The sequence below is a fragment of the Epinephelus moara genome, chromosome 8 (genome assembly GCF_006386435.1).
Source record: "Epinephelus moara isolate mb chromosome 8, YSFRI_EMoa_1.0, whole genome shotgun sequence".
NCBI lineage: Eukaryota > Metazoa > Chordata > Actinopteri > Perciformes > Serranidae > Epinephelus > Epinephelus moara.
In genome coordinates this window covers 22,693,401-22,704,015 of record NC_065513.1, presented here as the reverse complement: position 1 = coordinate 22,704,015, position 10,615 = coordinate 22,693,401, and the positions used below count along the sequence as shown (strand labels likewise).

The following is a 10,615-nucleotide window of genomic DNA, read 5'->3' as shown; positions in this document are numbered from 1 at the left end:
AAACAGAAATAAGTGTGCTAATATTTCATTACAGCATATTCATTACATTTAATACTCATAGTGCAAATGTGAAACTACACCTGCAATATGAACCTAGCTCACTTTGAATCTCTGAATGCAACAGGTAATGAAAGAATAGGTCGAGTCTCAGTCTGTGTAGGGGTGCTTTACATCTCCTGTTTTTTTTCCATGTAATGTCTGTTTCAGTGATTCTACAGGCCAACAGTGACATGGTAGTATTTAATTTCTACTAAAGTGTCAGAAATGCACTGTCAGGTCGAAGTTGACAACATTATAGCTTATTTTCTTGATTGTTGTATTGCTGATTGCATATGTGCATTACGATCATTGCAGCTCATTCCATAACACAATAGCCCAGTATCTCTTCGTCAGCAGCAGCGTTCCATGTCACAGATCCCATTTGATTAGATAAGGGATGTTGTTTGTGGGAAGAAAATGATCCACATTAGGAACTGATAATGTTGACATTGTGGGATTAGAGTCATTCCTATTCATTTTTAAAAAAAATTAATCATTGACAGTAAAATTGAACTCTAACAAAGACCATAGAACTGCTGGGGCTTTGCTGTCTTTCTCAGCTGACTGAGTGACTCCTCCCTGTCCTGTAGCTCCTTAAAGTACTGATGTCATAACAAGTCCCACCCAGCCAGCCACACCAGCCCTGGCCAACCGGTTTCACCTCTATGTAGGAAGGCGGTGGTAAGGCTCGAACACTGCTCATTTCCTGCTGTCATGTGAGACAACCTTTGCAGGCTGCTCTGAATCATAAGCAGTTAAAAGCAATTATGACAATTTTGGAAAACAGTCTGCCTGGAAGTCTTTAGCAATTATGCTAAAAAATACTGTCTATTGCAATACTGAAAACATAATTGGAGTGAAAAAGGCCTTATGACTTGGAATGAACCTCTACAGCAGGTTTTAGAGAAAAGCTTTTATTTCTTTTAACAATATACATTATTTGTGCGGTGGTCGAGCAGTTAAATAATCTACAGACAGGAGAAGCGTCGAGAGTACAGAATAAAGGAAAAGGCAAACCCTACTAAAGGAATAGAGGCAGATTTGACCTTTGAACAGTTCCTTATTTCATACTGTATTTGCTAGAAAATGAAAAAGAAAAAAAAACTAAATCTAAATGAGAGCATGTCACAGAGAAACATCACATAATATACAGTAAAGGGTAAAAGAGATGAATAAGGAGAACAGCAGCCATTCTCAAACATACAACATCCCATTGCTCATTTCTCCTCAGCGGCCTTGTCTGATGATGATATCTGACATGTCATCAACCTTCACCAGCTCCAAATTCTGTAAAAAAACAAAACATATTCCACATTGTACACAACAATCAATAGACATGATTACATTTTTTAAATAGACAGCCACATGTTCTTATAAGACCACTTCAGTTACACTGTTTGTAAGACATAGCAAAAGGTTTTGTACACATTTTACCCTTCAAAATACTTTCTGTTTTACATTCTTAGATTCAGGTATTTCATGTTACGTCTACAGGAAATTAATATTTTAGTGGAGAACACTACTATGAGCAGCCGAATACACTACAGTGTGTATTAAACATGTACAAATTTCTTTAGCTTTGACTACATTATATCACTCAGAGCAGGAGCAAAGAAAGAAAAAAAGAGTGGCGCTTTTTTTTTTTCTTCAATTATTTATATACAGTGTTGCTTCAGTATTGCGGTTAAGGTTACTTCGAGTTAAAAGTACTTTCGGGACTTTTCAGAACAGTGAATCATACCTGATGTTGATTTTCCCCAAGAGACCAATGTACCTGCCTGAATCAAATGGCATTTTAAGTCCACACAGATGTGTAGACATGCCAACATACTTGCTTTGTCGAGGTTTCAAGATTAGAGCAAGTAAAAACAAACAACAATGTTGGACGATATTGATAACATGATGAGAGCAGCCTTAATAGCAGCATCTATCTTGTCCGTAGTGGTCGCCATTTTTATAACTCCTCACTAGGTTTGGCACACAGCTTGACAACTGTGTTAGTCCCATCCATGGAACTGATTGGCTAATCGTTAGTCCCCCCACAGCTCTCACTGGATCGATTGTTTTCTAACTGAGAAACTGCTGTTTCATGTCACATTGCCAGACTTATCAGTCAACATTGTGGAGCGGGTGGATTTAAAGGTCTGGACTCAGGCAACAGCCACTTGGCTGGCCCAGAACAAAGACTGAAACTAGTCTGTAACAGCTAGCCTGGCTCCATCCAAAGGTAACAAAATCTGCTTTCAACTCTAAAGCTCATTACGTAACATGTTATTTCTCACATGTTTCATCCGTACAAATTTCAAGGGGCAAAGTTATGTTATGCACTATTTTTTGGCTGGGAGAAGTTGTCTGGCAGCCATTGAAAAAGTTGCCATTCCCAGCCAAGAAATAGTGTGGCACATGATCCCTTGCAATACCACAAATTGGCAGATTTTTTCCTCCGAATACCGTCAGGCTAGCTGTTTTTTTTTATGCTAAGCTATGCAAAACAGCTGCTGGCTGTAGCTTCATATTTAATGGACAGATATGAGAGTTGTATCGATCCTCTAATCTGACTCTGCAAGAGACTAAATAACCCTAACTCTCAAAATGTTGAGTATTATTTTACATTTTCAAACCTTTTACATATCAATATTTTTTTCCTCTTTTTTTTTTTTTTTGCTAGACTTTGACCAACACAACAATGCAATTTCCTTTTTGCCTATTAAAAACCCAGCCATAACAAAAAAAATAAATCACCTTTTCATTGGCAAGATGAAGCAGAGCGACAAAAGCCAGAGGCACCGACAGATTCTGAGCCATCGTGTTTGGTAATCTGGACAAGACAGGGACAAAGAGAAGAGAAAAAAGAGAAACAGGCATAAACAATAAGTGTTACATTCCATCAATCATGCTCTTCAAACCTAGTGCATTTAAGGCCCAGGACACATGCCGCATCTTTAACTTCCTGGAAAACACAACGTTGGGTGCTGGGTGCTACTCTAAAGTATTTCTGATTCTCTACTATGTGAGTGCAGAGCTGATCTTCTTCCAGGTGTTGTTTGTTAAGCGTGTATTAGGCCTACAATGTTCTTAATGGGATTTAAAGACTGTGGCCAGTCGTTATATTCTACATATCAAACAAAGCAATATATCTCTCCAGATGAAAATAATTCTTTGCAATAATAAACACATAAAAGAAGATTGTATTTGAATCTACGCCTCCATATATTATTGCTCCTCATTAGTGCTAGGCCATGGCAAGCATGGTAGGAGGTCTGCTGGTACCTTTGAAGAAGTGTCTTTGTGGTCTGACTGAAGACTTTCTCCCCACACACTTGTGGTTTCTCCACAGTATCCACCTCCTGTAGGGAACATCATGGTATGAACTAATAAAACAGACTAGTACAATGAGCAGTACACAGATATACACATCTGAATTTTTGACTGGCTGCATATCTACACTACCCACCAAATGTGAGCAATGAACACAGACCAGAGTTTCAGTCAGTCGGTGTAATTTACCTCTGTGGGTTTTTCTGGGCTTTCAGTCAGGAGAGTCCACATGCCGTTCTTGAGTCGCTTCATGTCCATTTTCTTTGCCGTCTTAGCATAGTTGATCTCAATCTTGTTGACCTACAGAACGCACAATAATGTAAGTATAAGCGTGGAAAAACTGCTGGCAAAAAACTTTTATCATAATTAGTCCAATCCATGATGAGTACAATCATTTGTGTAAGGGCCCTGACACACTAACAGGTCCACAGATCAATGTTGGGCCGTCAGTGATCGTCTGTTTGCTCTACTTTCCGCAGTGTGTCCCGCACTGTCTTTTTTTGGGGGGGACAATTCAGTATGCTAAATTAGCGTTGGAGATAGTGGAGCCCGTTGGTAAGTGAATCACTCTAACTGGCAGTTCAGCTCAGCACATGAGTTGAGAAGAAAAATGAAAGTGAGCCAAGTAAACAAACGACTAAAGTCGAGAGGACGTGATATCGAAACAAACTTGTTAGCCATTGAGCTCTATAGCAGAAATGGTAAATATCCTTTGTTTTTGTTTTTTAATATCTGGTGTTGTTGTTATTGTGCTCACTGGCTAACTAGTGTCTTGACTCTGTCCTGTCTGTCCTCCGGTTTCCATTTTGAATGACAAACACAGACGAGTGCTGCCTGCTAGTACAGACAGTTATTTCCTCTCACACAGGCACAAAAACATATATGCTAGGGGGCTATTGGCTGTAATCTTTGGGGTGTGGTCAAATGCAACTTTTTGGCTGAGACACAGGTGATGTGAGGCGATGCAGCAGTAACAGTCACAAGTCACCGTGAGTTCTTTGATATCGGTCTGGAGTGTCTGAGCCTTAAAATGTGCCCTTAACCTTCAGGCTTACTACATGACTTCAGCTATGGTTTTTCACCTGCCATCAGTGTTTGGAGCTCCCCGACAAAAGCCCCAGATCAGAGCACTGTCGCTGTTTGTGTAAATAATCTTGTTCAGTTTACAATATATATGTATATATATATATATTTATTTACGTTTATGTTTGTTAATAATTCCTGTTTATTTAACTATATATTTGTAAATACTATTGTTTAAATTTCTTATATTTTCACGTATCTTTCCTCTCTTGCAAGGAGCACCTGTAACATAAATAATTTCCCCTCGGGGATCAATAAAGTATTTCTGATTCTGATTCTGATTCTGTTGGCTTGGTACTCATAACTTTGCACTCGGGAGCTATGTGTGAACTGTTCAAAGACACGAGCCAAGAGGCTCTCAAATGTATTGCAGACGTTCCCCAGATATCTAGTGTGCTAAATGCTAGAACCTGTTGGTGAGCTACAGCCAATGAGAGCGCACACATGGATTGAGGACAGAGACATGTGGCGCTGCGGCACTTTCCAAGGTGACAGAGACAGTGGACGGGAAGGTGGACTATTGCACACAATGTTTCTGTAGGTAATTATTATCCTAATAACTTTCTTGATATGCTGTTTTGTCACTTTTTGACTCTGACACCAGCTGGACCCCACATTGTATCGACCTGTGCATCATGACATACTGACTGGGGATTCCTCCTGGTGAAAGATCTTGTAGTGTGTGACCCCGTTACCGGTCATGTATTGTGAAAACTATGATGACTTCAAGACTCCCGATTGCAAGACAGCAAGGTGTGTAGTGTGAACTGTGCAGCAATCTGACGACTTTGAACGTTGTGTAGAGTGAACTTAAGTATTTTGTCAGGTTCAGAGTTACAGACTGTAAAAGATATCAGGTACTAAAATTGTACTCTAAGAAATTTTGAATTCACCATTGTACAAAGTTGCCATCTACAGTGCACTAAAACCATGTGTTACTTACCCTGTGTGGTTCAGGGACCAGATCCTCCTCCCCATAGGTTGAGATGCCCTCTAGAGCTTGAGAGGGCGGTGGTATACTGTCACCTGAAGGCTGTGTATCGTCTGAACCAGCAAACCCTTCGACGTCATCATCACTGTCTGCCCCCTGAAGAGAAAGATGGACAGATATGCCAAAAGATTGAAAATCTGAGATGTGGTTCCTAATCAGTTTTAATTTTGATGACAATCCTCTATCTTTGGTTCCTTGGGAGATAGGAAGTCCTCACATTTAACAGTACAGTATTTGGTTTGCCAACAGAATCATCCAACAGTGGAAGATGGGCTGATAAATCACAGGTTTGATCATGGTAAACTGCCATATGCCCTAAAGATCCTCCCTACTCACTCACTCTCAATCCCTCTGCTGGGGTGTGCCATATCATATCTTATTATACCAGTATTAATCTTAATGTGATTAAAAAAGTGTCACATCATGATATTAACAATATTGCTTGCAGTGTGTTGCGTTTCTGTCATGACTATGTGCACTAGCAACCAGCGTAGCTTGTGGTGATGCTGCTGGTTTGAGGGTAAGAGAGAGATTCAGTAACATTAAAGGGATGTTTTAGATCTTTTAAAGTGGAGTCGTATGGTGTATTTATCCATAGTCAGTATATTGTATACAACAGATCTCAATCAGCAGGCCCCTATTTGGAGAAGCAGACTTGAGTCTGACATGCAGCTAAGCAATGTACTGCTGTGGAGTGGTCAGCAGCAAAATGTATTTTAGCTCCCTAAAAAATAACATTATTGTAAATTCATGTTTTATGGCTGTTGGGAGAAATCTGCCTTCGGGGGACTTCAGCCAGATTGCCCTGACGTTTGAGAAAAAGATCATGGTTTGGGTTAAAATAAAACTTCCAGAGAGGGCTCTCTGGCAGAAAGCCCTGAGGGTTATTGTTCTGTTTTGTATGTGTAAGTGGAGTCAGTATAAAGTAAACTTTACTGAACTCAAGTGGTTACAATAATTTATATTATTTATGTGTTGTTTTAATCTTTTATGGCCAAAAGCAGAAAAAAAGGGGTGGCAGCTTCTTCTGTAACAGACTGTGATAAATGGGCATATAATATTGTCTCATATTGATCACAGGCCCCTGAATTACATCAAATCGAAACTGTATAATGGTAGACTTTGTGCTATCAGCAAATATTGTATTGTTGTCCAAAGAATCGATATAATATCATATTGTGATGAAACTGGTGATTTACACCCCTAATACCTATACTATCTTAAAGCCAAAGAACTTTCTTTATCTAAGGAGTAGGGATGACCCTACTGATAGTCTGTTAAAATACAGTAAAATCAAACAGACAAAAACCCCAGTAAATCAAAAGCCATACAAACAGGCTGAGTTCAGACCTGAAGCCCTGGACAGAAGTTGGCTGTGTCGTTGGCGTTGTTGTAGTCGTAATCTCCAATGCCTTCTCCAAGCTCCCCAGACAGCCTCTTCTGACCTTCTTGACTCAACTAGAGCAAACAAAACCAAAAACATCCTTCTGAACACAACACAAATGATGTTTATTTAGTTAACACATCACAGACAATCGTTTTTAGTTAGAGATACTCAGAGGACATTATATGATGACTGCTAGCATGTCTTTCGTGGAAAGTCAAATGTAAAAGGCTAACGACTGCGAGAGTTATGAGATTGCTGTACATTTTTTCTGATCCTTGTCTGGACTGAATTGATAATGATGTCATACTTAAGCCAACATACAACTAATTTCAGTGCTGAAGCTGATGTCCATGTTTGTGCTCTTCCATGAGCTCTGTCAGCTGACAGGAGTAATGAAGACTCACCGAGCTGGAGGGTTTGAGGCTGAGCTGGGACAGAGTCTCTGGGGGAAACTGGAAGTCTGCTGGCAGAGTTGTTTTCTTATTGCTTGCACTCAGGGCAGACTTGGTGTTAGTGGTGGCAGCCTGTGAAAGGAAGGCAGACAATGTCAGATTCACTTCACATTCTCCTTTTGTTTTGTTTTTTTTAGATTTCCTACATTTTTTAACTCACAAGCTCTTAATTTGACTGTACTGGGGGATTTTGGTCAAATTGCTACAGGCAGTGACACTGCTCATTAACTTAAGATTTTTTTGTGTATTGTGGAGCTATGTGCCAATACATGCACTCAGTTAAGCAACTGTAGCTGTCTCACATGTTCATAATGATTGAATAATGATAATTTAAAACTACCAGAGTAGCTTAATTTCCCGCATGTTGTCAGTCCAGGATAGAGTGCTGTGCTTGGTTAAGTATTCATCTTTGTTCATGAACAGCTAAAACCAGACTTCCCGAATGTCAGGAAGACCTCCAGAGCTGTAGCTGTGACACCAGCTGCATCAAAAATAATTCCCAAAGTGGTGGCTGTTGTGTTGCTATGGCTACTACACCAAGTAGTAACACGTTATAGCCTTGATGCCTCCACATTTCGACAGATGAAACATTGTTGAGATGGACCACCTCTGGCTCTGTTGTTGGACCCTGTTCGTTGTTTGTTGGTGACTGAGTAACCTAGATTAAAATGTTGATGATTTGACACAAGACATTTTTTTAACTTAAGTTTATAATGAAAGACTGTTATGATTCCAGATGAGAATATGCAGGTTATTAAGAGATCATTATGATCTTTTGGTGCATTTGTCACAGTTCAATTTTCATAATTAAGAACTGTCTATATCTATACATGATAAAATATACGATTAAATACAGTACAAGGTATGTACCCTAAAAATGAACCATTTCAAATGTAGTTGGAGATACCCCTGAGCGAAAAGACATAAAATCAACTAAAAGATTTTGACTGTTAAAAGACTGTTGGAACCAAATTGTCCGAAGGTAACAACACCTACCTATCAGCACCTTTAAAACTCGCCAACACGTTATAGCTTAATTGTTTAATTTGTACAAAAAAGAATTAATTATTGAAATTTGATACTTCTGGACCGAGCAAGGTTTGCTTTTACCTCATTTCATGTTTTTATGCTTAGCTAAGCCAACCGCTGGCTCTAGCTATATATATATATATATATATATATATACCTTATAGATGAGAGGAAAAATCTTCTCATCTACCTCTTGGTAAGAAAGAAAATAAGCATATGTCTCCATTATCACACCAATCCTTAAAAACTGTGAATATGTTGTGTTTGTACTATGTTGTGTACTTACTCTTGTGGTGCGGAAGTAGGTGTCGAAGTTGACATCATCATTGAAGTCTATTTCAAAGGTCTTTTTGGGCTTTCGTTTACGCGTCTCCTTGTCAGGCAAATGGTCCACTATGGCAGATTAAGTACACAGAAACATACGGTGAGACAGATAATTGTTACTCTGCCCACATTCAGCAGGAGAGGTCAACCATCAGAAAATCATGTCACCTGTTACAGAAAATGTGAAAGCCTAATGTATCCCTTGAATCACAGAAATAAGCCTAATGTGTATACATAATGTTGCAGTATAACACAGCATCCAAATGCATTTCTGCTACATTTCTGGCATTATATATAATGGGCTGACTAATTGGCTGAAACTAGAATCACCGTGGTAAGCTCCACATTAAGACGGCACAAAGAGAAGAAATGCAGCAGGTTGAGGCCACATTAACTCCCATTACAAGACATTAAAAGCAAAATATGTTTATCGTTTGGTTTTAGCACTAGTCTGCCTACATATATCAAGTCCATGGACAAATAATAAGCAACATGTCTTGTTCAAGAGCACTTGTCTACTTTGACACCTCAATTGTCTCTTATTATGTGTTAAACTATAATATTCACTCACACTTGTGCTTTGGCTTGAACTGCCAGTAGCCGGGTCCAGCCCATGTGGCCATGGTCCTGGGGCTGAAGTATGAGTACTCCCTGGGCTGAGAGGACAGCTGTAGACACATGGTGGCGATGTCTCCTTCTCCGATTGGAATCACATCTCTGCATCACCATCACACCAGCATGACAAACCATTCAAACCAGCATTAAGAGTTGGGTTTTGACCCATTCAGTATGGTCTAACAAACCAAATACATATTCTCCTAGTAGTAATAGGCAATGCAATTACTTTACCCCCAAGATTACATAATGCATTTCAAACTTGCAAGCTTAAGTAGGCATTAAGAAGAAGAGGCTCTCTTCCTGTATGAAGGACATTCTCTTATCCTAACACAAGGTATAAACAGCAATAGGAAAGCAAAGAGATAGAGTGCAGACAGAGACAGAGAAAAGGGGCAACCTCTAGAAAGTTGAGCCTAACACTATAAAACAACATCAGAAAAATAAATTAATCTGAAGGTCTGTGGTAAAAGAGTTCCTCTACCTCTCAGCTGAGGACAAACATTATTGTTAACCAACCTACAATTCACCATCTTACCTTCCTTTGCCAGAACCAGAGGCCTCACAACCCTCCTTGTATTCCTTGTTTTTCTCCTCACAGTCACCCAGTCCCTCCTCATAGTCAGCGTCAAAGTCAGGGCAGTCATCTTCTTCAGGCTCAGGCTCAGGCTCGGGCTCAGCGTTCACATCAAACACGTGTTCGCCTTGCTTCATCTTCTCCAAAAGCTGATTCATGGTCTGAAAGAAAATGCACAGTCACACTGTCTCTGTAAATAAAAGCATGCAGTTGATTTGACTGAACCATATGGCCGTAGATCCCGAGCTGCAGTCCTAGAGAAGATTTCTGGATGTTAAATTGGTTGTCACCGGAGTCTTTGCAGCATGTTGACATGCACATTTTAACAGCAGATATCAGGTGATGCAGGCATTGGTCTTTTTTGGTGAAGTTTTTCAAAGGTCATCTTGATGCGTTAGCACCCTGACAGTAGTGTCCCTTAGACAAGATCTTAACAACTGGGCACTATGGTTCCAGCTTTGAATTGAGAGCCTGTAAGTTCTTACCAACATCTGCTCCTTTTTCTATGGAAAAGTGTCTGCTGTTTTTTTTTTTAGCATTTGTGTGCTTATATACAGTCAGGTCCATAATTATTTGGACAATGATACAATTGTCATCATTTTGGCTCTGTACACCACCACAATGGGTTTTAAATGAAACAATGAATACCTGCTTAAAGTGCAGACTCTCAGCTTTCATTTAAGGCTTTTTTCAAAAATGTAGTATGAACCGTGTAGGAATTACAACCATTTCTTCACACAGTCCCCCAACTTTAAGGGCTCATAAGTATTTGGACAAACTAACATAATCATCAATTAAAC

General features: G+C 39.6%; 1 protein-coding gene across 2 annotated transcripts in view; it reads right to left on the bottom strand.

Moving 5' to 3' along the window:
- Positions 1-921: 921 nt before the first annotated feature.
- Positions 922-10,615, bottom strand: part of ncaph (non-SMC condensin I complex, subunit H) — a 16,340-nt gene continuing 6,646 nt past the window's right edge. For both annotated transcript variants that reach the window (XM_050051176.1, XM_050051177.1), the window contains exons 9-18: positions 9,777-9,976; positions 9,195-9,340; positions 8,586-8,692; positions 7,223-7,342; positions 6,782-6,889; positions 5,384-5,527; positions 3,547-3,657; positions 3,310-3,386; positions 2,782-2,857; positions 922-1,326 (exon numbers count right to left, since the gene is read on the bottom strand). In XM_050051176.1, the coding sequence (XP_049907133.1) occupies positions 1,267-1,326; positions 2,782-2,857; positions 3,310-3,386; positions 3,547-3,657; positions 5,384-5,527; positions 6,782-6,889; positions 7,223-7,342; positions 8,586-8,692; positions 9,195-9,340; positions 9,777-9,976 (1,149 nt within the window). In that variant the 3' untranslated portion in view covers positions 922-1,266. The remainder of the gene's footprint in view (positions 1,327-2,781; positions 2,858-3,309; positions 3,387-3,546; positions 3,658-5,383; positions 5,528-6,781; positions 6,890-7,222; positions 7,343-8,585; positions 8,693-9,194; positions 9,341-9,776; positions 9,977-10,615) is intronic.